This window comes from Plenodomus lingam (genome assembly GCF_022343315.1).
Source record: "Plenodomus lingam strain CAN1 chromosome Unknown contig_22, whole genome shotgun sequence".
In the NCBI taxonomy this organism is placed as follows: domain Eukaryota; kingdom Fungi; phylum Ascomycota; class Dothideomycetes; order Pleosporales; family Leptosphaeriaceae; genus Plenodomus; species Plenodomus lingam.
This window is the reverse complement of record NW_027093939.1, coordinates 988,846-1,015,096: the sequence shown is the minus strand read 5'-3', so window position 1 is coordinate 1,015,096 and position 26,251 is coordinate 988,846. Positions and strand designations below refer to the sequence as shown.

At 52.6% G+C, this 26,251-nt stretch overlaps 10 protein-coding genes across 10 annotated transcripts; 5 read left to right on the top strand and 5 right to left on the bottom strand.

The window, feature by feature from the left end:
- Positions 1–150: 150 nt before the first annotated feature.
- On the top strand, positions 151–618 carry IAQ61_005690 (uncharacterized protein; the record flags this gene model as incomplete). Its single annotated transcript, XM_066096896.1, has 1 exon — positions 151–618. One exon carries the CDS (start codon positions 151–153, stop codon positions 616–618), a length of 468 nt encoding a protein of 155 aa, XP_065953247.1.
- Positions 619–1,104: 486 nt separating this feature from the next.
- Positions 1,105–5,031, top strand: IAQ61_005689 (uncharacterized protein; the record flags this gene model as incomplete). The annotated part of the gene is given in 8 exon segments (XM_066096895.1): positions 1,105–1,827; positions 1,879–2,653; positions 2,706–2,839; positions 3,124–3,178; positions 3,192–3,431; positions 3,472–4,000; positions 4,120–4,697; positions 4,798–5,031. 8 exon segments carry the CDS (start codon positions 1,124–1,126, stop codon positions 5,029–5,031), a joined length of 3,249 nt encoding a protein of 1,082 aa, XP_065953246.1. The 5' UTR covers positions 1,105–1,123.
- Positions 5,032–5,464: 433 nt separating this feature from the next.
- On the bottom strand, positions 5,465–7,670 carry IAQ61_005688 (uncharacterized protein; the record flags this gene model as incomplete). The annotated part of the gene is made up of 5 exons (XM_003839873.2): positions 6,597–7,670; positions 6,339–6,500; positions 6,214–6,284; positions 6,064–6,158; positions 5,465–6,008 (listed from the first exon to the last, which is right to left on the bottom strand). Exons 1-5 carry the CDS (start codon positions 7,402–7,404, stop codon positions 5,465–5,467), a joined length of 1,680 nt encoding a protein of 559 aa, XP_003839921.2. The 5' UTR covers positions 7,405–7,670.
- A 117-nt stretch (positions 7,671–7,787) lies between these two features.
- IAQ61_005687 (uncharacterized protein) lies at positions 7,788–12,435 on the bottom strand. Its single transcript, XM_003839874.2, has 6 exons — positions 11,606–12,435; positions 11,501–11,545; positions 10,677–11,328; positions 9,146–10,624; positions 8,338–9,089; positions 7,788–8,285 (listed from the first exon to the last, which is right to left on the bottom strand). The coding sequence occupies exons 1-6, from the start codon at positions 11,834–11,836 to the stop codon at positions 8,118–8,120; spliced, it is 3,327 nt and encodes a 1,108-aa protein (XP_003839922.1). The 5' UTR covers positions 11,837–12,435; the 3' UTR covers positions 7,788–8,117.
- Positions 12,436–13,136: 701 nt separating this feature from the next.
- Positions 13,137–13,472, bottom strand: IAQ61_005686 (uncharacterized protein; the record flags this gene model as incomplete). Its single annotated transcript, XM_066096894.1, has 1 exon — positions 13,137–13,472. One exon carries the CDS (start codon positions 13,470–13,472, stop codon positions 13,137–13,139), a length of 336 nt encoding a protein of 111 aa, XP_065953245.1.
- A 2,834-nt stretch (positions 13,473–16,306) lies between these two features.
- On the top strand, positions 16,307–17,210 carry IAQ61_005685 (uncharacterized protein; the record flags this gene model as incomplete). Its single annotated transcript, XM_066096893.1, has 2 exons — positions 16,307–16,370; positions 16,516–17,210. The coding sequence occupies 2 exons, from the start codon at positions 16,307–16,309 to the stop codon at positions 17,208–17,210; spliced, it is 759 nt and encodes a 252-aa protein (XP_065953244.1).
- A 37-nt stretch (positions 17,211–17,247) lies between these two features.
- On the bottom strand, positions 17,248–17,940 carry IAQ61_005684 (uncharacterized protein; the record flags this gene model as incomplete). The annotated part of the gene is made up of 1 exon (XM_003839877.1): positions 17,248–17,940. One exon carries the CDS (start codon positions 17,938–17,940, stop codon positions 17,248–17,250), a length of 693 nt encoding a protein of 230 aa, XP_003839925.1.
- Positions 17,941–19,373: 1,433 nt separating this feature from the next.
- On the top strand, positions 19,374–21,709 carry IAQ61_005683 (uncharacterized protein; the record flags this gene model as incomplete). The annotated part of the gene is made up of 8 exons (XM_066096892.1): positions 19,374–19,548; positions 19,932–20,026; positions 20,052–20,144; positions 20,195–20,403; positions 20,502–20,582; positions 20,772–20,840; positions 21,152–21,360; positions 21,404–21,709. The coding sequence occupies exons 1-8, from the start codon at positions 19,384–19,386 to the stop codon at positions 21,707–21,709; spliced, it is 1,227 nt and encodes a 408-aa protein (XP_065953243.1). The 5' UTR covers positions 19,374–19,383.
- Positions 21,710–24,071: 2,362 nt separating this feature from the next.
- Positions 24,072–24,368, top strand: IAQ61_005682 (uncharacterized protein; the record flags this gene model as incomplete). The annotated part of the gene is made up of 1 exon (XM_066096891.1): positions 24,072–24,368. One exon carries the CDS (start codon positions 24,072–24,074, stop codon positions 24,366–24,368), a length of 297 nt encoding a protein of 98 aa, XP_065953242.1.
- A 1,567-nt stretch (positions 24,369–25,935) lies between these two features.
- On the bottom strand, positions 25,936–26,124 carry IAQ61_005681 (uncharacterized protein; the record flags this gene model as incomplete). Its single annotated transcript, XM_066096890.1, has 1 exon — positions 25,936–26,124. The coding sequence occupies one exon, from the start codon at positions 26,122–26,124 to the stop codon at positions 25,936–25,938; it is 189 nt and encodes a 62-aa protein (XP_065953241.1).
- Positions 26,125–26,251: the final 127 nt, after the last annotated feature.

The following is a 26,251-nucleotide window of genomic DNA, read 5'->3' as shown; positions in this document are numbered from 1 at the left end:
GTGACGCCATCATCACATGCGCTTCCTCCGAAAACATGCTTAGAGATGACAACATAGACTTGGGTGATTTGTTTGGTGCTGTTGCAGTGAAGGAAAGTTCAGCTTTGATGGGATAGGGCAAGTGTGTATCGTGGTAGTTGTGCAGAAGCGATGCCAGATGCTCTTTGTGCAGTTACCCGAGTGAGGATCCCTGACCAAAATTGGCTGCGATCTGGGCAGAAGGCAGAAACACGTGATAGCGGCGCACGACCAGTAGCCCTCGTTCGTCTTGTCGAAGTGAAGTTGAACACTTCTCAGTGTCCCATCCCAGTTCGTGGAGGAGAGTGGAGGAGAGGAGAGCTGGCGTTATGGACATTGTTGGCAATCGTCCACTCTTCCATCCACCATCATCGTAAAAACTCAACACTCCTCATAGATCGCCATTCTTCCGCTGCAAGGCCCAAGTCTCCAGGCAGTGTCGATGTGTCCTTCGTTTCTACCTTCCCACTGTGGTTGAAGCTGCTGCATGCTGACATTAGGCGTGCGATAGATAGCGGGGCGCGACGAGCACGTCAAGGACCTGTTCACTACTGTCAATTGGCTTTCCTTGCTGCCAACAAGCCATCGCCGTGCGGTTGAATGGAAAAGTGGAGCGCGAGGTGAAGAAGCGGTGGGCGTAGTCAACGATGGCCGGCAGCAGGCGGACGCCAAAGAAGTTTGGTACCGTACTGTTTAGCGATAGGTGCCCCAAGGTAGCCGCGACGGGACCGAGGGGCACTTTATATATCGCGACCTCCGCCTCCTTGCCTTTGTGACCTTCATCCCCTCCCATCAAAGGCTTTTCAATCCTGATACCAGACAATTGACAGGCTTTCGAATCTCTCTCCACCTCATCTAGCACAAATTCATCTTCCAGGGCCATTGCCCAGTAGTCAAGACGTTTTCCAATCTCCTCAGCTCGTATGTATAGCCCCTCCAGCATTCACTTGCTCCTGTCTGGACTCCTGGACTGACCCGAGTTTCCAGCGTCCACAACCCATTCGCCGGCCGACGTACTTCTCCTTCTGGGGCAGCGTCGGATCTAGACTTCCGCAATTAAGTTCATCTCGCTGTAAAGCCAAGAAGACTTCTATCAACATCAATCATGGCACCTCACGCGGAAGAACGCGTCGGCAATGCGAATGGGTTGGACACCAAGACGGACTCCCCCAGGGATCTCTTTGTTGTTGACTCACCCAATGTCCAGTATACCGAAGAGAGCATCAGGTCAAAGTACACTTACCGTACCACGGACGTTGTCAAGAACGCCGACGGCAAGTATGTCGCCGTGCCCAAGGAGACCCTGTACGACTTCAAAGTCGACCGCAAGATCCCCAAGGTCGGAGTGATGCTCGTCGGCTGGGGTGGCAACAACGGTACCACTGTCACGGCCGGTATCATTGCCAACAAACGCAACCTCACCTGGGAGACCAAGGAGGGCAAGCGCAGCGCCAACTACTACGGATCAGTCATCATGAGTTCTACTACCAAGCTTGGTGTAGAGAGCAAGACTGGCAAGGACATTTACATTCCTTTCCATGATCTTCTGCCCATGGTCCACCCCAACGATCTCGTCGTCGGTGGCTGGGACATCAGCGGCATGAACCTCTCTGAAGCCATGGATCGCGCCAAGGTCTTGTCTCCTTCGCTCAAATCTCTCGTTCGCAAGGAGATGAGCGCCATGAAACCTCTGCCCAGTATTTACTATCCCGACTTCATTGCTGCCAACCAGGAGGAGCGCGCCGACAATGTGCTCGAGGGTACCAAGGCCTCCATGGCTCATGTTGAGCAGATCCGCAAGGACATTCGGTAAGTCCAACTCTTCTGGCAAAGACGATTGCGTCACTGACAGAATTACAGTGATTTCAAGGCAGCCAACGGTCTGGACAAGGTCATCGTGCAGTGGACTGCCAACACGGAGCGTTTCGCTGATATAATTGAGGGCGTCAATGACACTGCAGACAACTTGCTCAAAGCCATCGAATCTGGTCATGAGGAGGTTGCACCCTCGACTGTTTTCGCTGTGGCCTCGATCCTCGAGGGTGTTCCTTTCATCAACGGGTCTCCTCAAAATACGTTCGTTCCAGGTGCCATCCAGCTAGCCGAGAAGCACAACGCTTTCATTGGTGGCGATGACTTCAAGTCTGGACAGACCAAGATGAAGTCTGCCCTTGTCGATTTCATGATCAACGCCGGCATCAAGCTCACTTCCATTGCCAGCTACAACCATCTCGGGAATAATGATGGCATGAATTTGAGCTCGCAGAAGCAGTTCCGTTCCAAGGAGATTTCCAAATCCAATGTTGTCGACGACATGGTTGCTGCCAACAATGTTCTCTACAAGGATGGCGAACACCCTGATCACTGCGTCGTCATTAAGTACATGCCTGCTGTTGGAGACGACAAGCGTGCACTCGATGAATACTATGCGGAGATCTTCCTGGATGGTCACCAGACCATCAGCATGTTCAACGTCTGCGAGGACTCTCTTCTGGCTTCGCCTTTGATCATCGACTTGGTCCTGGTTGCCGAGATGATGACCCGTGTCCAGTGGAAGGCTCACAGTGGCGAGGCCAGCGATGCCAAGTTTGCTGGATTCCACAGCGTGCTCAGCGTGCTCAGCTACATGTTGAAGGTATGTTTTCCACCATGCAAGGATTACCAGGGACACCCATTAATATTTTTAGGCACCTCTTACTCCTCCTGGGACTCCTGTCGTCAACGCTCTTGCCAAGCAGCGTGCGGCTCTCACCAACATCTTCCGTGCCTGTGTCGGTCTTGAGCCTGAGAACGACATGACCCTTGAGCACAAGCTCTTCATGTAGGCAGATCGGTGACTACCTGAAGGAGGTAGGGCACGAGCACTGGAGGTATTACGAAGTGCAGACCCGGAGACGAAGATTTTGATATTTGCGATTTGATTTGACCAACTCTATACGCTCATTGAACCAATACACAACACTTGCGAGTTACTAGATGGATTCCATGACGTGAGATGTATCCGCTTCACCCGCTCCGCATTTGCTACTGCTGTGAAAGTCTGTAGAGTTCGCTGTCCTAGACAAGGGTGAGCTAGACACTATCAAAACAGAAACCAGTCAACAGCCACAAAGGCGTGGAAGAACTCAAACGTTTGGAGTCACTGAGAGCTGCTAAGATCGTAACTTGCCAAGGTTCATGGAGCTGTCATGAATGGTAGGGGCGTTCCTTCCACGACATCAGATCCTCACCTGAACACCCAAGTCTGTCAAACACGAGACGAAGTGTTCGAAGCAATGATGCCAGCCTCGTCTTCAATACAGTCCTATTTCACGTCTTCTTCGTCGCCAACAAAAAATAGCGATGGCTTCACAGCGGCAGAATTACAGTCTTCGCTGGAGGAAGCAGGAGCTACCCTTGCCAGCACATGGACTGTACATGAACCCATCCGTCCCCCTCACATCCCGCTCTCAGATGACTGACATGAAGCAGCCAGTACTAGAGTATGAAGAGGTCTCCCTTGGTGATCTCGAGCCTGGTCCTCGCAACCTGCAACTCATGGGCCGCGTCGTAAACTACTACGACACCGCCAAACCCAGCAAATCACACAAAGCCGCTCAAGGCTGCCTGAAGATTATGCTAGCAGACGACACTGGTGTCCTTACCATTCGTCTCTGGTATGCCCACACCATGTACAAGATTCGGCTTGGTCAGCTACTTACGGTCTGGACGGTACACGTTAGCAACAGCTCTGACCACAATTCGCTGGCGCCGAGCAGTGCGCCACTTTTTACTAGTCTATTTCCTGAGGGTGAGAGAAATTGTTTTGTCATGTTACATGAAAATAGCGACGATGGGACACAGTTTAGGCGGCCGTTTGGCTGTCGAGACTCGAAGGTGTTGGAAGGGCTGATGACGTTGAAGGGGTTTACGGATGGGGGGTATGATGTGGAAGAGCCAAAGGTGTTGGTGTGTGTCAAGAGCATTGGGGCGAAGAAGAAGTGTATGTGCTTTGCTCTTCTCTCAATTCTCCCTCTAACCTGCTGCTTCCCCAATTACTCTTGTCTCCCACCCCAGTAGACTCTCAGCGTTGAATTGCATTTTAACAAGAAATTACAACAGATCTAAACCGCAACGGCACAACCTCCACCGTACTCTCGCTGGGCATTTTCGACAACACCGCCGAAGCAACTCTGAACTTGTACTCCTCCCTCTGCTCATCCGCCTCGCATCTCACACCCTCCCACTCCATCCTCCTCATCTCCAACCCCGGCTGGCGCATCGACAAAACCGCAAAACTCTCCCTCAACGCAAACTCCCGCATAGACATCGACCCCAACCTCGGGGACGCCCGCCGTCTACGCGCCTTAGCACAGCGCTTAACCAAGAAGGAACATGTCAATCCGCCTTTTCCCATTGCAGCAGAAGAGATGAGGGAAATTGTCAAGACGTTTGAGGGAGCGGCGCAACGCCCGCTGTTTACGCTGGCAGATGTCGATGACTTTGCACGCTCGAATCCGCGAGAGAGAATAGTCGGCTACCTCAGCGTCATCATCACTCAACTCAACATCGTCACGCCGTTCAAGCGTAACATGCTCATGAGCAATGAATGCTGCGGAATCCCCATCTTCGACAACGCCGTGCAGGCAACATGTAAGCAGTGTGAAAGGGATATTGAGCTGGGGATCAATCCCCGCATTGTACGTCGTACCCTCCCCCTTTTCCGTTGCACTCTCATCCCACTCCCACCCCCCCCCCCCAATACTTATCCAAAACACTAAAACACCTCCCCCCCCAAAGCTCGGCCCCCTTCTCGACGAAACCGCAACCCTCAGCCCAGGCAAACTCATCCTCTCCCCAACCGCCTGGTCCCAGCTCCTCGGCCGCACTCCCGCCCAACTCGTAGCCACTGACATCCCCCGTCTGCGCTACCTCGAACAGCGTGTTTTGTTCTTGCGCGTGAGCTTGGGGTTCGTGTTGGATTTGGGGGGTGAGGAGATTGCGCGGTTGGCGGTTTGGGGGGTGGGGTGTTGAGAGGGAGAGGGAGATGGAGGTGGAGGGAGGCAAGGAGTAAAGTACCACAAGGAGAAAAAAGCACAAAATAAAAACAAACATAAAAATAAAGCTCATGCCTGTATTCTCATCCTCATGCTCATTTCTAAAAAAAATAAAAAAATCGCAGTGCCCAATTCCCATGTCCCATATCCACATTGCATTCTCATACCCGCAAAAAAAAAACCCCTCCAGGTTCAAAAGTTCAAGTCGGAGCCCAAGCCCAAGCTCAAGTCCAAGTCACCAAACCAAACCAAATAAAAGGAACAAGGTATAACCCATCCACACATCTTTGCTGCGCCAGCCTGCACGCAATGCATACATAAACAATTCCCAATCCCACTCTATCTACAAACTCTTCCTCCTGTAACCCCTAATCTCAACTCCCCCCAGAAACCCCCCCCCCCCCCCCCAATCACTCCCCCCTCCCCAAAACCCCCGCCAAACCCCTCAACACATCCCCAACCCCAATACCCTCAGCACCGACCCTACTCCGAACGAGGCGCTCACGCTCATCGAGGCGCAGACTAGCGGAGCCGAGGACGGCATCGGCCACGCGATCGGCCGTGGCGCGGTATTGTTCTATTTTGTGGACGCCGTCGGCGAAGAGGTCGATTGTAGGTTCGAGGGAGGTGGCGAGGCGGGAAAGGTGGGATTGGAGGGTGGAGGGGCATGTGAATGTGAAGGGGGATTGGGGGGGGTGGATGGTGGTGGTGGTGGAGGGTTGTGATTCTGGTTGTGATTCTGGTTGTGATTCTGGTTGGGTTTGGGGTTGGGTTTGAGTGGTGGGTTGTTGGAGGGATAAGAGGATGGCGGCTTGTGCGGGGTCGAGGAGGGAGGTGTCGATTTCGGAGAGTGCGGGGGTGATATTGGGTGGTATTGAGGGTGCGGGAGGTGGGGGAATGGTGGTCGATGTGGAAGACGCGAGGGCTTCCCAGGCGGACTTTTCTTCCTCGAGGCTGGAGATGGTATTAGTGTGTTGATTGTACCCAGGAGATCTAAGATCCAGCGTACCGTTTCACTTCCTCTTCCAGGTCTTCTAGCGTAGCCTTATTCTTGTCGTTTTGTGGATTTGGCCTCTTGACCACGGGTGGAGGCGCTGTCTCTTCCTGTGTCGCAGTCAGTCCCTCATTCTTCCTCAAATCTACAAAAGGCTTCACATACTCTGCTGAACCAGTCGGATAGCTCTGGCCTGCTCGCAAAGTCGGTAATGAGTTCTTGCTGTATCGCTCGCGCTATGAACATTGTCAGTCTTTCGCCTTCATTATACTATGCGTGTACAAACTCACCCGCCATAATCGCATTCGCGTTCTTAACATCGCCCGACGGTTTCTCTGGCAGCGCTCGCGATCCACACCACGTAAGCAGCTGCTTCATCCGCCTCGGTTCAGGCAAGCTCTGCTCAATGTACTTGTAAAAATCGCGGACCTCGACTTCGGAATGTGGTAGCGCTAGGAGCTTGTCAGTCGAATTCCTTACAAGTTGCGCAGAATCTGCGAGTTCAACTCCACACTGTCAGACCAGCGCCGAATGTTGCGTCCACTCACCATTCGACATGCCACTATCAATAAGCGAGCTGGCCCGCCTGCCACGCAAGCCCGTACTGCTCCTCCTGTGCCCCTCTTTGCTGCCTTTCCGCATTTCCTTGTTGCGCGTAATCACCGGCGTATCGGCAAAGGGAAGCATGATTTTCTGCGCATTGGGATCGCGCTTCTTGGCAACATGCAGCTCATTGTGCGTCGGTGTTTGCACGCCCGCATATGCACTTTTCTCTTCTGCTTGCGCTTCCGCCGCCGGCGTACTCTGCTTCTTGCGCTCCTTCTCCGCTGGCACACTCTTCTTTGTGCGCTTTGGGGCCGTGGTAGGTTCGACGGAGGCAGATTTCGGGCGGACTTGGAGCTGTGTCTTGTCTGCAGACAGACGCGTTGATCGCCGGATTCTCTGTGTCCCAGAAGCTTCCACCTCAATGGTTGTCGTCCTCATTGACGTCTTTTTCCGCCGCACGGGAGCTTTGGGCTGCAGTTGTAGCGCGTTCTCACTTCGCGTCGAGGAGGCTACTTGTTCCTCTGGTATAGGCTCGGGCGCGGCAACAGGCTGCGCCTTGGTCGTCCGCCTCGACGTGCGACGCGTAAACGTAAAACCATCGTCGTCCTCGTCGTAGTTTGCAGCTTTGGCCGTCTTCTTCGTCGCGGCCGTTGCCCGCTTGGTGGTGCCGTTTACTTCGGTCTTGGGGCGCTTGGGCGCCGGCGCGTCGTCGTCTTCGAATGCTTGTTTTACGCTGCGTCGTCGCGTCGTCGGTCTGTTTGTGGCCATAGGAAGCGATTGGAGGGGAGAGCGGGCAAAGATGGTGGACATGAGTCCGGCTGTTGATGTGTTGGTCGTGATTCGGGGTGTCGGTCAAAGCGCGTGCATGGGCGCGGCGAGCGAGGCACAACAAGCGGGCGGACGGGGAGAGCGCGGGGGGGGTGGCCGTGAAAGGCTATGTATGTTGGCGTTCTATTACGGCGTGTACTCGTAGGCCGAGCGTAACAATTGGGCGTGTTGTGCGGTAATGCGAATATCGAGGAGTGCGTGTGGTCACGGGTGACGGGTGACGAAGGGTGCACGGGTAGCAGTGGCAGGGCACATTGGGGGGTTGCGTTGCTTCCTCCACAGCTAGCCTGGCCCAAACAGGCAAAACGAACATGAGAAAGTAAACAAACGATGTTCACGTGATCACCCGCCTTGTACCATGTCAATCATAAAACAGATGGAGGGCTCGCATCAGCAAACCACCAAGATTACACCTCCATCTTGCATGTCTATAATAATGTTTCTACGGTAGGTTTCCAAGGAGCGGATTTCGCCTGTCATGTATATACAACCAGCCTCTGCAAAACAGCCACGTTGTGTCCGCTCGACACATGCACGCTGGGCCATAAGTATACGCTCATGCCGTTCATCAAGTCGTATCAAATCGTCACTTCAACCACTCAACACCGAGGCAAAAACTTCAAGCCCAGACCTACAGCCTAGTGCTATACCTCCATCTCCCTGCTATTTGAGACTCAACCACCTCAAAAGTCCTTCTACATGCCAGCTCCAGGCATTGGCCCCGTGACGCCCTCGGGTGCAAGACTGCCTTCGATACGGCGCTTGGCATCCTGCTTCTCCTCCATTGTGGGGTTCTGTTTGCGCATGTCGGGCACATGAGGTGGTCTATTCGGGCTATGGCCAATGGACATGCCGACGCGGATCTTGATCTTGATTAGAAATCCACTTTCGCCCAGTCATCATAGTGGAACTTACAAGTGTTTCCAACGCCGAGTTGGAATTGTCCACCAAGTCATCGTCATACCTCATCTGGCCAGGCTCGAAGAGCAACAAGAGCGTACTGCCGCCAAACTTGAAGTATCCCAATTCCTCAGCTCGCTTGACGTGGTCTCCCTTCTTCCTCGTAATCACAGTGCTACCTACCATCATGGCACCAACGCAGATGACCATGACGCGGCCATGTGCCACAGAGTCAATCGGACAAATCACACGAACGTTCTCGCCGTACACGTCAAGCGCCGAACGAATGGCCATCGGGTTGACAGTGTAGTACTCTCCTTCGATTAGCTTGGGCTCATCCATGACACCGTCTACTGGGATATGGAAGCGATGATAATCCTGCGGCGCAAGTCTGAAGATGCCCAGCGAGCCGCCATGGTAGCGCTTGGCATCTTCAGGGTAGGCATCACCAAGTAGACGTTCCACGGTAAATTCACGGCCCTTTACCCAGACGGCCTGCGCAGCGTCAATCGTGTTGAAGACGACGGAACGGCAGTCAGCAGGCGAAACAATGACACGAGGATCATCAGGCGCAGAACAGGGGCGAGCACCAGGCTTCAAAGCTCGGTAAAAGAACTCGTTGAAACTCTTGAACTTGTCGGTCGGTAGTAGCACCTCGCTCATGTCAAGCTGATGGAAGGCGATAAAGGGTGCAATCTCCGCACATGAAGCAGGGTCGTCGTACTTCTTCCCCTGTTTGAAACTGAGGGATTTCAGAAGTTTTCGGACTATCGTAGATTAGCAACCAGGGGTTTTTATTGGCAGAATTATGGTAATCACTTACTCCGTTTCTTCTCCATATTGCTCGACTTGAGACCCTTGTACAGCAAGCGGATACCAAGTCGAACATATACACTCATACGCTCTTCGTTGATCTGCCCAGTGAGACGATCTTGAACAAGGATATTGGCAGAGTTGGCGCCGAGCTTGTAGCCACCATACGATATCTTAGTGATGACCTTGGAGTACCACTTTCGTTGCGCTTGGCTAGATGTGACGAATCCAGCCATGACGATATTGTTGACCTGCCTCCAATCCTGGCTGGCGCACGTAGCGATGTGAGTAATGATATTAGCATCTGATCTCTTGTTCAGCTTCGGTTGGTGGCAGATGGGGCATTCGCGGATTTCAATAACGTGCTCTACACCCTTGTCATCCGCCAAGTCGTCTACGTTGATGTTGTCGCCTTCTTCTCCTTCCACACCCAATGTGTCCGTCTCCAATACGGGTATCGAGGTGGTCGAGCTATCCTTGTTGATAGGCGTAAGTTGGCCAGATGCGAGAGACGGTGTTTCGGTACCTGGCGTGAAGAAGCCACTGGCACCAAACTTTCCACTTCCTACGCGCTTGGCCTGCTGGTCTTCGGTTGCTTGCAGTTGATCCTCCAAACAGATGACGGCTTCGTCAAAGGTCAGCAGCTCATCGCCGTTATGCTGGGCCGTGAATCTGGTGAAGAAGCTGTCAATCGTCGTCTCGTGCAAAGTGGACCCAAGAGTGTCCAGCATCGTAGTGAGCTCCACTTTGTCGAGCAGGCCACTGTCATCTGCGTCATACTGCTTAAGCATAGCCCTCCAGAATTGTTGACGCAGAGCCTTGTAGGGTAGGTACTTGGCTCGAATGTACAGGGTTGGATTGTGTTTGGCTTCCCACCGTTCTTTATTCTTCATCTCCAGGGGCAGGGTGTACATTTTCAAGTCTTCGTCATCTACAGCTGAAGGGTTAATGTTGGCAGTCCCACCTACAGTCAAGTTGCCCGAAGAGTCGGCCGCGTGAGCCTGTGGGGTACTCGTAGGCCCTTGCGGTAGAGCACTGTTCGAGTCTTTAACGGACAGAGAACCCGTGGATGATTCTTTCTTAAGAGATGGTCGGCTGAGACGGGACAGACTGTTGGTAGATGACGAACGAGAGATGGGTATACGAAAGCGCGACCGCCGTGCTGCCTTCTCCCCGTCTGATTGAGCCCCTGGTGAATCCGACGGTTCTGGGAGCTTATACAGACCCGTCTCCGGGTCGGCTTGTGGGGCCACGGAAAGTGCCTTGTCAAGTGGGAAGTTGACCGTGCCCACATAGTCGTTGCCCGAGAATTTGTCCTTGTCCACGACTGTGAAGCTGACAGAGTAATTGACTTCATGTCTGAGGACTTGAAAGACGAGTTTCTCGTCGTATACAGGGTTCAGGTCGTGGCGCACCGTTTTTGTGCGGTACGTCTTCTTTCCAAGCGAGGTGACGACAAAAGGGTCCATATCAAATGAGGTCCGCGTGACTGCGAGGAGGATCAGCACATGTTACCATGTAGAGGATTGTGGATAAATCACCATTGTGCTCAGGTGGTAGGTCTGTGATTCTCTGGATCTCCAAAAAGAGCACACCTGCCACATCGCCGTTGCTCGAGTATTCGTAGCCGCTCCTCTGTTTGGCCTTGCGCCTAAGCTTGGCCAGCCTGAGTCTCCTCCGCCGTTTTTCCCTCTTCTCGGCCTTCTTCGATTCGTCGCCTCCAACGTCGTCTGAACTGTCGTCATCGTCGTCGTTGTCGGTAGCATTGCTGTCGCCACGAAGCAGGAGCTCCTCGTCTTCCTCGTCTGGGCTCGGTGTCTGGCCTGCAATGGCGAGGAACTTGGAGAGAATCTGGTCGGGGGTCGCAGCGAGGTTCGTAGGGTCAACAAGCGAGAATTGGATCTGGATCTCGCCCGAGACCACAGACTTCTTCTTGCCCGTCCGCTTTGAGCGGAGAGGAAACCACTGTGGCTCCTGCTGTACCTGGCCGTTTAAGAATTGGTCCTCGAGTATGACGTCAAACTGGCCCATGTAGTCCTTTCCGAAGCGGTCCTTGTCCCAGCAGTAGACCTCGAGCAGGAGACTCTGTTCGTCGATGATGGGCAGTTCGAGGATGGTGTTCCATTCGGGGTTGAGCGTCTTGTTGATAGTAGGGGTTGTTTCCGTAGCGTCGCCGAGGGTGACTACAAGATACTGTGCAAAAAGGACATCAAATCAGCTTCCGCTGCAGCAATCAACGACTCGTCAATGACAGGGTGGGGTCTCGTGTCGTGTCGGTTCGTGCATTCCAACCAACAAGCACAGGCGCAAACAAGCGTGGCTCCGTCGTCCCGAGTAGGGACGGTGTACTGGTGCGCGTACTCACCGGGTCGGAGAAACCACTCCGGTCCTTTGCAGCGAGATTCCTGCCCTGTACAGGCAATTAGTCGGTGGGCTTGACTATCAATGCGTGGGGCACTGGCAGGCGCACCTTGATGACATTGGCCCTCAACACCAGCGCGGGCGGGCGACCCTGCTCGGCCATTGTGCGCTTGGGGCTGCCGTTGCGATTCGCCGATAGGCTAGAGGGCGAGGTAGACGTAGTTGAGGCGCTTGTTGTTGTTGCTGATGTTGATGTTGATGTTGTTGTTGTTGTTGTTGAAGTCGTGCCCTTGAGGCGGTGGGGGAGCGACAGTCTGCTACTGAAGTTGGGACGCGCCATGGTGTGGCTACGTACATGCGTCGACTACCTACTGTGACAGTACTAGCTGCGCCCTCACGCTTCGATCGGCTCGTTCGTCTGGGTCCGCGGCGGTAGCCAAGATTCCCACAGGAGCTTGTCTGCGCGTGCCAAACCCGTGGCAGAGCAGCACGGTCAATACATGCAGAGGGAGAGGTAGGAGGGGTCGGGTTCTCTTGAGAGAGGGAAAGGGCCTAAAAGAATGAAGATGGAGTGCAAGAGAGGGTGTGCTATGGAGTAGGTAGGTAGGTATTGCTCCGGATGGACATGGGGTAGTCAACCATTCGCTCGAGCTAAGAATGGCGGGCAAGACTGTGAATACATAGACGGTCCAGGGGGGGTTACCGCCGCCCAGGCAGACGAGCTGAGAAGCGGCTACACTCTTAGGCTTGAGCCAGGTCCGCAAATTCGTCTTTGCGGCGCAGAGAGGGCAAGGCGCCTGGTGCCGGGACTGACGGCTGGCCCTGGTGGATGCTTTTGTGTGTGGTGATGCACGTCCAATGCCTCCTGTGCGAAAGCAGCCACCACTCGAGTGTCGGAGCGTGGCCGAGGTGCGATTCAGGCCCTCCTACGTTATGCACATGTGCTACGTATGAGTATAGTAATTGCCATCATGGTGTCTACTACCTATACATACTATAGTCCCGTGTTGAGTAAGGCTTTCCTGCTGCCGTTGCATTGCCCAACATTCATCATAAGCACAGTGGCTTGCACCGAACATGGGACCCCTACTCTGCTGTGTACGTGACAACTGTGTATTAAGGTACAGTACTCTCAGTACTCTACGCAATCTACGGTACCGTACATGCATCCTCCCTCACTTAGGCTCGCCTGCAACCTGTTCCAGACTCCAAAGTCGTCGCAGCTGTCTCCGCCACAAGCCACCAGGGCAGGCGAAGCAGCATGACTGGCGGCTTGCACTACCCGTGTACCACACCAGTACTACCCAACGTCACTACTCACATAAGCAGGCCTCAGACCTCGCCTATCCTCAGGGCCGGTGTAAGTATGTACAGAGAGGGTACATAGAGTAGTATACACAACGATGTCCTCGAGCGTCATCAAAAATCCCGCACTATCCACCCATCCCTCACCCGCTCTGGATGCACCAATACAACAGGGCATTGCAGCTGCCGGCCTCATATCTGCATTGGGACGGAGCCGCTGTCTCTCGGTGGCAATCCAGAAGGCTTCCCGCGAGCTGTTTGCCAGGCCTTCTTAGCCGCATCTACCGTTGTAATCTCTCTCGTACCCTACCGTCCCTCTGTACTCTGCTCAACCGTCACCTTCTACATGCAGTCGAATCACTGTTGGTGGAGGAGAGCTCGCCCTGCAATGTACCGCTACCGCCACCGCAACTTGCACAGCCCGCTTGCATTTCTTCCACAACTGACATCGCCATGCTTGGGTCTTGGAGCGTGCGCCGAGTTCCACACTGTTGGGCCAAGTGCTTGTGCATTTGCTGATCGCCTCGCTTTGGTTCGTCTTGTTCCTGCTGCGTTAAACTGTCTGCGTCCTTTGATGCTGCATGCAGACCTTGCGACTGTACCGTATAACCGGTGGCGAACAGGTGGGCTAAAGAGGCTAGGCCGATTACGCCTGGATTGGAGCCAATCATAGGTTCAGGCTTGTTTATATTACCGTAATTTTAGTACCAGGCTTACAAACACCTAAAGTTAGTTTAGTGCCAGCTGTGTGTGCAGAAGGACCCATGGGAAACAGTACCTAGTGACCTTACGGCGACACTACATGGACTACGTTGCTTCTCTGTTGTATGCACATAGGTACGACAGGACTGTAGAAGAACTTGGTACCAGAATCTGGTGAGGACAATGTTGAGGGCTGGAGCGGAGAGGTATTGATGGAGAACACAAAGCGTCTACTTAATAGACCCTCAGCCGGACGTAAGAAATGAAGCTGAGGCCTGTTATCAAGAAGAAAGAACTGAAGGTCCGCCGCACATTTTACTTAGTGACATTAAGCCTCGCAGGTGTATCAAGTAGATTCTAAGCATGGCCATCGGCCACACATGAGAAGTCTCGTTTCTACTATGCAGTAGCGTCATCCTAAAGTGTTTGCCATCAATTTTCCTACTACGTCTAGTGCAGGATATCAACGTATAATGTATTGCCCTCTCGTTAGTTATTAACACAAGCACCGATCTTACGACTGCCTTTTCTCTCTGCTAATCAGTGGTGATCTCCCATGCGTGTAGGCAGGAAGGCACGGTATTGTAAATTCACTAAAATCAGCGGCATAAGCGCTATATAGGCCAAACAAGCACACATCCAGTCCGCAGTGAGATTCATATAGAGCAAAAGTAAAATTGCCGAACAGTGTAAGTATGACAGTATCGATATACTGTTCATATTGAATTCGCGCAGAGACCAAGATTCTTACCGTATAAAGTAGCGTACAACATTAGTGCAAGCAAGCAAATACATAAACAAGCTGTACCTAGTTGGTAGAAAGGATAAAAAATCTATATTCCCTTCACCTGAATAAGTAAGGCAGCCAGCTAAGCCTCTTGCCTGCACGTCTGTTCTACGCCAGTTTATACGTGATCAAGCGAAATGTAACACACTGCTGCAAGGTCTTAGCTTAAACGATGTATGCACGGTCTAATTCCCCTTTGTAGGTTTCGAGCGTACGATTTTAGTGAAAACATATACTAGCTAGGTTCGAAACTATACTATGTCTGCCTGAACTGGTGGTGTAAGCCATTAAAGTAATAAACATCAATGTATTTTGTATATACTATAGTCCTTACCAGTGACACCATGGAACAGGGACTATCAGCAAGAATGTACACTGACAGGCCTACAGTACTCTTTATATCACCCAAGACGTTGTTTGCTTACCCCGTCATACACGTATTGAAGATTGTAGTCTATAGAATATCTCGTCAACGGTGAACCAGTCACTTAGCTGTGAGGGAGACAGCAATTTCACGCGAGGCACATGGGCGGTGAATGGTTCTGCAAGAAAGTAAAATTCAACTCGAGGTAAATCTCGAGCACATACTCAGCTGCAGCAAAAACGTATTTAGCATCCATCCAGCTAGGTCGCGATAGAGCGATCAATTGAACTTCCTAGCTTTGAAGCCCAGAATCTCCGCCTCTTAAAAGAAAATACCACAATTCTAAACCTAGCAATCATCCTTGACTATTGTAGCGATGACTGATACTATATACAAACTGAACGCGTACCAAGCACCAAGCAGGTCGCAACTACTGATTAGAATTGCGTTCTATTTCTGCTTATCCTGATCTAAATAAGCGTGAGACGAGGTTACTTGCGCAACTTCTGCGTGACTAGAGGTCTATAAAATACAGCCAAACGTCAAATGAGTGCCCCTTGGCTACTTGTCCAAAACTCACTGTAATCCAGCGACACTGCTAGCGGAGCTTCTGTTTTATAGGGTGATGGCTGGCTACGGTTGAGTGGACGACTCTGCTATTGTCCTTGGAGAGATCTCGTCATCAACGCCAGTTTCTCGCCAGGAACGCATAGCTTGTAGTTTTGAGCTCCACACATCCTACACTGTTGATCCAAGCTGCACTTCAGCCATCCATCGACCTTCCAAACTCAAAAACGATGTGCTATAAATATCCAGTTTCAAATCTCTAGAATTGTAGAATACTAACGCATTGAATTCATATACTACGCCTCTCAATAACACCAAAGGGGCTCAGTCTACATCGCTCTTCCACACATATATTCTTCATCGCCCTTGTATATACATGTCTTCGGCTTCTCAGCAACAGTGCAAGGTTCCTCATCTAATGTGTATCTAGAGCGCAAGATGCCCAGACCAAAGCACAACTCCTTCTCATCCGCCAATGCACAAACCACCTGAATGTGTTTGTAATCTCCCGTCTTTCTCTGGGTTCGAGGAACGCTACGCCACGGAAATCTCCGTCACTGTGTTTATAAGGCGTGTTTGCAGCAAAAGAGCGACGATCGTTTGGAATGCCACTGACCGCCTTGCTCTAGATTGTAACTCTAGTGCTTCCTTGTCCTTATGAACACATCGTATTCTTCGGCTTATCGCCATGAGAGTTTTTAAAACATCTCCACATAGCTGTCCATTTCCAAAGCTTGTTATAAAGCACAAGGTTACACTATTGCCCTACTAGGCCTGCATATCGCGTCTGATGCAATTTCCCTGACAGACATTCCCGACACCAAAGCGAGGGTCCAGTTTGACCTACATAATTCGTTATGTAAACTCCCGCAGATTATAAGCTGTGAAATTTCCATACAAGAAATCCCCATATTATTTCATCATGGTGAGATGATCAGGACACCATTACGTACGGCGAAGCGGCGATGAAATGGTGTTTTGTCTTTGACTGGGAGTTTCTATGGGGTTTAATTTTGGGTTATCTATTGTAACTGCATTAGTACATCTCCTAGTAAAGGCTATGCTTATTGAACGTTAGGAGGCGGATGCTTCAGGGGCATAAGGAAGAAGGCCAATGTACGTGTATTGCTGATGACTGTGAATATCTCAGTAGCAATAGTACACTAAGTGGAGAAATTCTACCATCAGTGTAGACATTGCACTCAAACAAATCTGTCAGCGTGTACTCCCAGAATACATCAATAAAAACCTGTCCGCCATCGCCTCACATCCACGGTACAATCAAACACTTCAGCGACATTCGCATACGTCTCACGCTCCACACCTGATGCCATTAATCTCAACGATACCGTTGGGAACTGCAACCCAGCATCCCCAATCCGCGCCAACCCATCATTCTCAATACCTACAGAGCGTCTCCCATTCTACCGCCCCGTCACCGAAGCAGCCAGCTCCTCCAGCGCCCCAGCACGCCAAGTCATGTCTAGTCACTCGCGCTCCACTATTAGAAAATTCTCCCAGTATCACATGCACTCTCCTCTACTTTCCTACTCACTACGACACCATCTTCCACCTCTGGACTTTCACATCCGCGCGACCGTCATTCCCGATACCGCATTGTTTTTCTTTTCGCAGCTTACAGGAAAGCGCGAATGGAAAGATTTGGTCGTTAGTAGGGTGGTTCGCAATGATAGAGCTGGGACGGAGAAGCTGGTGGGTTGGACTGGGTGTTGGAAGGTTTATTCGGGCGGTTGGGCGATGGAGAATGGCATGAGGGTGCATGGGAGATTGTTGAAGGGAATTGATACAGTGGGAATAGTTGTGGCGGCAGGGAACGTTTTGGACAAGTTTGAGGGCGTGGATTGGGAAGATGATCCGGGAGAGCAGAGTGGGAGACTCGACCAAGTCCTGGATTTGGGTGATGATGGTTTCGACGAGGTGCTGCGTCTGTATCTCAACAAACAACAAACTCAGCATGGTAAATCTTAATTAAACTCATCAAAGGCGTACTCATCTGCCTCGGTCTTTACTGCGCAACGGGCCTTGGCTCCCGGAGCATACAGTACAGCGTAATGGCATCCGCATCCTCATCTCCATCCCTACACTCCATCTCCCTCACCAGCCTAAACCCAAACTTCTCATAAATCGCAACATTCGGCTCCCTCCTACTACTCTCCAAATAGCAGGACACGCCCTCCCGATCCGCCACGCGCAAAACCTCCTCCATCAGCGCCCTACCCACGCCTTTCCCCTGCGCCTCCGGCAACACGGTAACGATATTACAGAAATAGTAACCTTTGGGATCAGTCCAAATCTCCCTTTGCGCCTCCGCCTGTCTCGCCTTCCAAATCCAATATCGTTGCACTGACAAGCCGCCACGTCCATACCATAGATTCATGCGGATCTGGTTGGCCCATAGCCACCAGTATGAGAGGTACAGCGACCAGCTGTCTGGTTGGGAGGGCGCGCGCGGTGGCATCCACATTGCGCAACCGAGGATCTTGTGGGGTTCTGCGGTGTCGCGGGCAACGTGGAAGAGGCCATGTTGGATGCCCCAGCGACAACGGAGGGTGAGGGAGACTCGATTACGCGTCAAAGACAGCTTGGAGCGGTCGGGATAGACCCATAGGTTGTAAGGGTCGTTGGCGAAGGCTTGTTGTATGGTGTCAATCGCGCCGTCTATATCGGCTTCTGTCATCCGCCACACTGTGATGGGCATGGTGGGGACGGGAGGGGAGAAGGAATGGGGTTGAATTGCGTTCAGCAAAGTCTCTGTTCAACGAGGGAGCAACTGTGAGCGCGCAGGGCCACTGCTGGTCTATGTTGGGTTACATGGTCCTGATGTAGGTTTGACATCAAGAGAAGGCGCGAAAAATGGCTATACGGTTATGAGACTGTATGTGACAAGTACATGCAAAGGTCACGTGCTTGCGGGGTTGTCTCTATCAACTTGACAGTACCTCTTACAGCTATAGTACATTTATTGCAACACAGTATCCCGCAAACAGTGATTTTAAGGGCTTTTGTGCTGATCAGACAGGAGACTATAGAGATACCAGTCCCACTCGCCGTTTGCTAAGGTACTGATTTTGGTTTTTGGCTTATTTGCGAGTCACAGGTCTCCGTAACCTGTAACCGTAACCCGTTTTCTGTATGGGGGTGTTACGATTACTGGCAAAGGATTGGAGGAAGGCGGGGCAACGCCGGACCAACCGTGTAACGTGTCCAGGATCACGTGACATACCATGCAGCTAAGACATACCAGCCATGGACAGTACATCAGTATATAGGAACCACGAGATACCGTTACAGTAGATCGTGTGCAAATTATGTAAACGAGCAAGCAATAGTTACATTTAGTTCAACTCGATTACCTCTTGATACTCCTTTTAGAAGCACACTCTTACTGTCGTAGTATTAAAAACCCTCTGTATCTGTTAGGACACGGTGTCTATTCCCACTGCGCCAAACAACCAAAAAGGTGCGTATAATCCATGAGTGGATTATTCACGAATAGAATAGTATATATGGGCGCAGGGCACGCCATACCCCATAGTCCTACCATGCGCGCGCACGCTGCCATGGCCTGACAATTATCCTAATCTACTGCTAAACCTCTATCCCACACCGTGACGTCTTACACTCCTAACCTTGATCCAATAAGCCAACCAACTCTAAGAATTAAACAGCATCCACCACCCATCACCCCAAAAACCTAACCTGCCCACCATACATAGCCGCGCAATCCCCAACATCCAATGTGAACGTACATGCACCAGCAACGTTCATACATAACACATACCGGTAACATGACATAACATAACACATCAGTATCACTACACTCTACATCTTATACATAGCAAGAAACACAACCGTAACTCTACCTAGTCTAATTCAAATAGTACTATCCTGGTACAACAACATGTGTATGCGTGCGAAAATCCTCCACGCACACGAGTCTCAAACTCAACGTACAGTAGGGGCGCAGCAAACCATATCCGTGTAAATAAGCATGTGTTGTATTGTACTGTATTGTATCGTATCGTACCTAATTCTTCTCCCTCCCCCCTCCAACCCTCCCGCGCACACACAGTGTACAATAGTCCCACCGTACTCCCAAGCCAGCCCATCCGCACCATAGACACAGGACAGGGCAGCCGAGATGTCAAACAAACACCATCGTACAAGTACACTACAACACCGCAAAGACACCGACGGGGAAGCCGCGTTCCTCGCCGATCCTCTGCCATCACTGTACTGCGAAGTACGCCAAACGTTTCGCGGCAAGGCGGCTATTCTTCGGGCCATGTGGAGAGATGACCGTAGAGTAAGTAAGATGGGCTAGGGCAATTGCCCGTACGGTACATACCATAGTACGATAAAGACGGCATGAGCGCCGTGCGCAGCGAACCCTTCAAAAAATCGTCGAGGGATTTTTTGGATTTTGTTTTTCTTGCGCGTAAGCGGCGACTTGAATGTCTCCCTGGTGGGTGGGGTTACTTGTACATACTTTACATGCCGCGTACTTGTGAAAGTTTGGCCGCACGAGGATCGCTTCTCGCTAAGGAAATGGTCGGTCCCTCTCTCTGGTGCCTAGATGCGGTAATCGCGGGAGAGAAAGATGGGGCCAAGTGAATTTGAAACGCTCCTTGACGGTTTGACAACATGCTGGTAGTGCTGCATGTATTTTTTTTGGCGGACTGTCTGTAGTATTCGAGGGTTGGTCATGCATTCTCCAAGTGCGGATGGAGGGGTGGCATTGCGGGCGCTGACCAAGTGCCCAGCCGCAGCTTCGTGAAGGGTCGGTGTGTTAGAAACCAAGCAAGCAAGCCGGGCTGCCGTGGTCATCAGACAGGATGAGGGAAAAGGTGTAATTGTGGTGGGCCGGGCAATAAGCGTGGTCGTGCATTGGAGTCCACTACTGTATGCATAGCGATCAGATCTTTTGTCTCAGCCCATAAATAGGCGGCTAGTATGATACCGAGGGCTGAGCTGTCGCAGTTCAGGACTATGCAGGTGCGACTGTTTCTGCGCGTCTCCACACGCAAATGGAGCAGGTCTGTACAAGTAGTTCGGGCTGCCGCTCCATGGAGCACGAGGGGCGTCGGCAAGCGCTCCATCGATTTTAGCCTAGACGACGTGGTGCAGAAGCAAAATGAGACAACAGGCGATTTGACAATCTGTAAGCACAGAATGAGTGGTTGTTGCATGCATGGCGCTTCTCCCGGATGGATTCCGCCGTTATACATTTGACGAGAAGCTTCCTGCACATGGATGTAGGCGGTCATAAGCGCCTCATCAACTGCTGGGCCACGCTGAGGTGCGGGACACAGAGGAGTCGCCCTGGTCAGCCGCTACATGGTGCGCTGAGGAGCATCGGCGCGTTGCTTTTGGGCATGCTAACCAGATTAGTGTCGAGAGATGCGCTGCGGGCATGCATCAAAGTGTATCTCTTACAAGCAAACTTTGAGCATGGTTAACTCCGACTAGGGGGAACGTGGTGCAGGTGGGTACACCATGATACCTTGAAGATGGCTAAGGCGGAGTAAGATTTCCGGATCGAGGTGTGGTCGCACAAGCTTCGTAGCGGTGTTGTAACCGTTCTCGGTAAGGCCCAGGGTAAGCCCAAGCTGATCCGGTCCCGGATACTCAAGACGTGTGCTGGGTGAGAAACTTGCTCTATATTAGTTGCGATGCCGACTCAAGTTTGCAGCAGCAAGCGCCGCAATCTTATCCTGGGCTGTGATGACCTGGCCTGAGAGAATCCGCTGCCTATCCCAGTATATTCGGTGTCGCATCGATCACGGCGTGACGGTGTGAGCAAGCACACATTCACCCTGGAAAGGGGTGCGACAAGCCGCCCCGGATTGCGGTGTAGCGGCAAGACGGAAAACACACAACGACTTTTGTGGTTGAAACCCAAAGACGAGCCGACACTGGTCGAGCAAGACCACCGGGTGCAGCGCGCAGTAGCAGGTTTGAGCTGCTGCATTGCATGGCCGCCTCTGCCTGGGAGCTACGAGATGGGTGGGTTTTTGTCAGCCCAGGCTCCAGAGTAGGAGCAGCAATAGCTTTCACGAGTAATGAACTGTCACAAGCCAGACAGATCGCACATGGAGGAGCGATGCCCATGGAAATTGTAGGTTGGTGGCCTTGCGTTTTGCAATGCGTACATGGTGAAGGTCTGGCGTGTACATACCACGAACGGGCACAGTTTCACTGGGCAACAAGCAATGTCCCTAGAGACACAGTTCTTGCTCGTGTGGATTCCGACCTGCACCTTTTCTGGAGAGAAATGCAACAATTTTGGCCCCAAAACTCCTTGGTGCCAGCACATACCAAATCGAGAGGTCCAGGCAGTCGGGAGCTCTCGCGGTTACCTACCTTGGCTGTACCGCAGTGCTGACGCCAACCTCGAGGGCTGGCTGCATGGACCGTTGGCACAAGGCCACAGTACTGGCAATACATCGCACATACATGGTAATTAGTATACACATGGAAAGGAGGCTCACTACTACCTCTACGCGGCCGTCGATCATGGCGTGCAAAGCGAGACCAACAATGCTCAGCAATTGGCTAGTCCGACCCTGCTGTCGCGCGCTCGGGCTATAAAAGGCTAATGTTTGCGTCAAGGATATTACCGTAACAGTATGCGTGCCCATGGATGGCCGAAAAGCATTTCGGTTGTTTGACATCACTCTAGTGGAGAGTCTAGAACCTGCGGTTTATGAGTAGCCACGGCTTCTTGCTAAGGATCGTCCTCGCCCATAAAATAATGCAGCTAGTCCAGTGAAATCTGTTGTTGATGCAACTCCTTCATTATCGGTCGCTGCGTGCAGGTCATGATTGTGCGAGCGGTAGTGCGACGGAGGTAGGCGTCGGGTGTCATGGCAATGGTACTGGTCGCGCCCATCTTGGTCTTCGCACTTGGGCATGCCTGAGGAACACCAAGCACTTGCTAGACAATCGTGAGATCGAGAGAGACCAAGGCGAGTACAAGTACAATAGCTAGTGCTGTGGAGACGTGGAGACGGGGGAAGAAATTCTGTACCGCAAGGGATAGCGACCTGTGACTCTGCATGTGTCTGCGGTTGCTGGCTAGAGTCTGCCGTCCATACCGCCTCTTTGAATTGGCAGACAGCTTTTTCCGTAATGCAACGCCACGTTAACTCCAGACCCACCCGTCTCGTGGGCCGGCAAGCCGTACGTCATTCACGGTAAGGTTCCCGTGTCGCAGATGTCAGCAAAAGGGTCGTGTTCGGCCTTGAAGGGCCCTGTCCTCGTCAACGCAGCAGGCCTGACGGATGACACCGTCAGTGCTGGGACAGATCTTCAAGGCCAACCCGAAAGCAACCATAAAACACCGATAGCCTCTAACAAGGGGTGCCAACCGACGTTGCAAAGGTTCTGTAACTGTGTTGTGCTCAATGGTGTGGCTGTCCGACCTTTCAGCTGACACTGTGACCAAGGCATGATGCAGGTCGGCATTAAACACCTCGATCGGATGCCGTTCGCAGGACACGATGCAGCAAGTCGATATGTCGCAAGACACTACCAACCCATCCCGGTGTCAGTTCGGCGCTTGCCGCTTGCTTGTGCGCCCGAGTCTCGTGATGCAGGAAGGTGGTACAGTATTGTACGCTTGTGCCGCAAAATTTTCGTCAAATATGTAAACCGAGGCCGCCCTGCTGGGAGACTGAAGTCATGCCAGTTCATGTGCAATGAGTGGGATGTGCTCACTGCTCACTGCTCACTGCTGAAATGCAGATTCTGGCGCAGTTGATTCGCTCCATGCGATGAGTGCGCTAATCGCAATTTACTATTGACAACCCCGACGTCTGAGAAAGCGGGTGTGAGCACTGCTGGGCGGGGGGCTACTCTAGCATGATAAGATCTCAGCCCATGGTATGATCTGGATGATTTGCTGGTCAGGCAGGGAAGACGGTATCGGCTGCTGTGTGTAGTAGGTAGAGGATTGCAGTTTCATAGTGGCACATGTTACCATAGTAATTAGATGGCGATGTGGAAGTTACAACCGAAATGAGGAAGCGTCCTCCTCTGCGGCCAAGTCTATCTGGGAACTGCGCTTCGTGAAGCAGACCCATGCAAGGCCCAAGATGGGTCTTTTCCATGTACACACACGACGGTAGGGTAGAGGGGTAGGCTGAATTTGGCGACAAGACGCAGGCCCCCCCTGACATGGCCCAGTTTTGTTTGAACCAGCCAAAGCATCCTTGCGCCCGCGTTGGACCGCTGTCGATCATTCAGGCGGGACGAAACCAGGATTCCCCCTCGGCGCTTCGGCTGCATCTCATCAGCCACGCCCCGGGGATTTCTCGTCATCGAACGGTGTTGCCATTTCCGGTCTGGTAAACGTGGGGTCGCAGGGCAGAGGCTGCAACTGTGCCTCATGCCGTCGGCATCTCTCCGTGTCATGATCGTGGTGAGTAGGACGTGTGGTGCAGTACATGTGTACCTATCCCTACCTTCGGTATATATTGTACCACCTAGAGTAAGGTAGGAGGTGGTGACCTTTGTCGATGACGATCTCTCACTTGTGCATACAAGCTATCCAGCCACGGATTCAAAATCCGACCTTGGTACAGATGGTCGTTTGATTTTGCATTGCATTCAGCAGCACTTACCGACGGGCGGGTCCAAAGGCCAATAACGGTGAATAGTGTACCGATAGTTTTGATGGATCGTGCTATAACAGGCCTTTACCTAGTCTATAACTTGGACTATTTGTAGAAGTGTGTGTCTGCGACTGCGTAGCGGGAAAATGGGGAGACGGTCTTGTTGTAAAGAGAATACGCCGCAACAGAACGCGCGTATCGCTGTGGCTGCCACATGCAACTGGGTCAGTGGCCAATCGTGTTGGCACTGATTCAGGGTCCTGTGAATGCTGACCTGGCGGTCCCCTGTGCCCGTGTTCTAGAGTACTGTGCCCAGCCATACTGGCCAGGCACTGTGTACCAGTACACAAACTTTCTGATCGACGACACAAGGGCTCGGAAATCTGCTAACGAGGAAAGGGAAGAGCAGGCTGGTGGGTTGGACGTTGGCAGCGCGAACATGGCTTCCCGTTCCCAGGTGTGCTCGGTGGACGACGATGAGTATGTCAAGGGTAATGTGGTTTTTGCTTAGTGCTGCCTAGCATACGACAGGGTCATGGACGCGATACGGACGCGAGGGGGGACGCCATTGTGACGGGACAGAGACTTGCACGCCGAGCTGATGGCAGAAAAAGGGCTGGCTGTTCGCGTCCGGTGTGTTCAGACAGTGGTCAGGCACAGGCGCAGGCGTATGGTAGGCATGTACTCCACCATGTCCAACACGGTCATAGGGTACTATGTAGGTCCGTAGGTGGTAGGTAGTACGGTGCTATGTCCGTGGTCAGTTGGCCAGCTGGCCAGTGGAGGGGCGAGGCTGATGCGATGCTATGCTTTGTCGATGGTACAGTGCCTACATCCCATAGCTGCCCTACCTACTACGCCTACCTGGCAGCTGGCATGTGCAGATTTGCTTCAGGTAGGTGGTAATCTCCGTGGCTGTCCCGCCGTTGGGTGTGTGACCTCTCTGACAGCAGTGCCAACGTTGGACGTCCAGAAGGAGCAGCAGCAGCAGCAGCAGCAGCATCACCATGATCATGATCATCCATGATCCGTCACCCCCTCCCCCCGTGCCTCGAAAAGTTTTAAGGCCCATGTCGTCGACTTCGCTGTCCCTGGGGAGCAGGCAGCCATTGTGGCAGGGGCTGGCCGCATGGCGATTTCTGGAAAACGCTCGGCTAGAGAGCAGGCGAATGAAAGCAGAGAGACAGCGCCCGCCCCAGATCGCGCTTGGACACCCATGGGCCAGCTGCATGGTTTGCCGGCTGCACGCGCATCCCAGCGAGGAGTGCTGGGTTGCGGGCCATGGGTGGGGGGGAGGGGGGAGATGATGGAGATGACAAGGGAGGGAGGGAGCATGGATGGATCATGGATGATGGATGGATGGATGGATGAAGGGAAGGGATAGATGGAGGGATGGAGGGATGGAGGGATGGTGGTCAAACTTTGGTTGGTGCAGTAGTTTCGGAATGAGTGGAAGGCACGAAAAGCCCATGTTGATGCTTCGGCGCTACGACTCGCTTGTCCACCGGCCCTTCACCGCCCAATCAAGTCACAGCACCGGCGTCGGAGAGTGTGAAGGTGAATGGCCCCAAACTTCTTCCTCTCTTCCCCCCTCCCCTTGGATGGCTGATCTGGCGATGATGGATAATGGATGATGCTTTCATTTGTATCCACCCCTCCATCCTCTATAGGGACTGTAAGTATACTACACAGGTACGATGTGTGCAACATGGTAGGTGCTGGGTATCATGCACCACCTCACCCACCAGCCGCACCTCACCCCCCCCCCCCCATGATAGTATTGTAGTATACTGTAGGTAGGCTTGCAGGCTTGCGCGTCAGGCTGGTGGTGGAGGCGGAGGTGGCCCGTCATGTACTGTATTCCCGGTACTCTTCCTTCGCATCACTTGTACCGACCACCATCCAGCACCTGCCTGCGCCTTGGCCCACCCGCCGCAGTGTGTCCCCCCCCCCCCTCCCCCCTCCCAAGCCTCTCTGCCATAGAGTAGCGCTTGAGTATAGTGCCATAGTACCACCGGCCTTCCTTCTTCTCTCTTCCCCACTCATCTTTCTTTGCTCCCCTCCCTCCGCAGGCGCGGCTAAAACATGACGCTGCCGAGTGCGGCCATGGCCATGCGCTCGCCGCTCCTCGTCGTGTCCATGTCCGTGTCTTGTCTTGTCGTGTCGTGTCGCCCGTCCGCCAGGGGCTGACTAGCAGCTGGGTTGGCTCTTGACCGCCTGCCTATCGGTACAGTAACTGGTACGAGGGCGGCCACCACCCGCCCCATATTGTACTGTATTGTAGAGTATTGTGTTGTGTTGTTTGTTGTACACAGACCAGACAGACAGACACTCCACCTTTTCTCTTGCCCCCCTCCCCCCCCCCTGTGGCCACTGCGCTCAGATGAGTCGTAA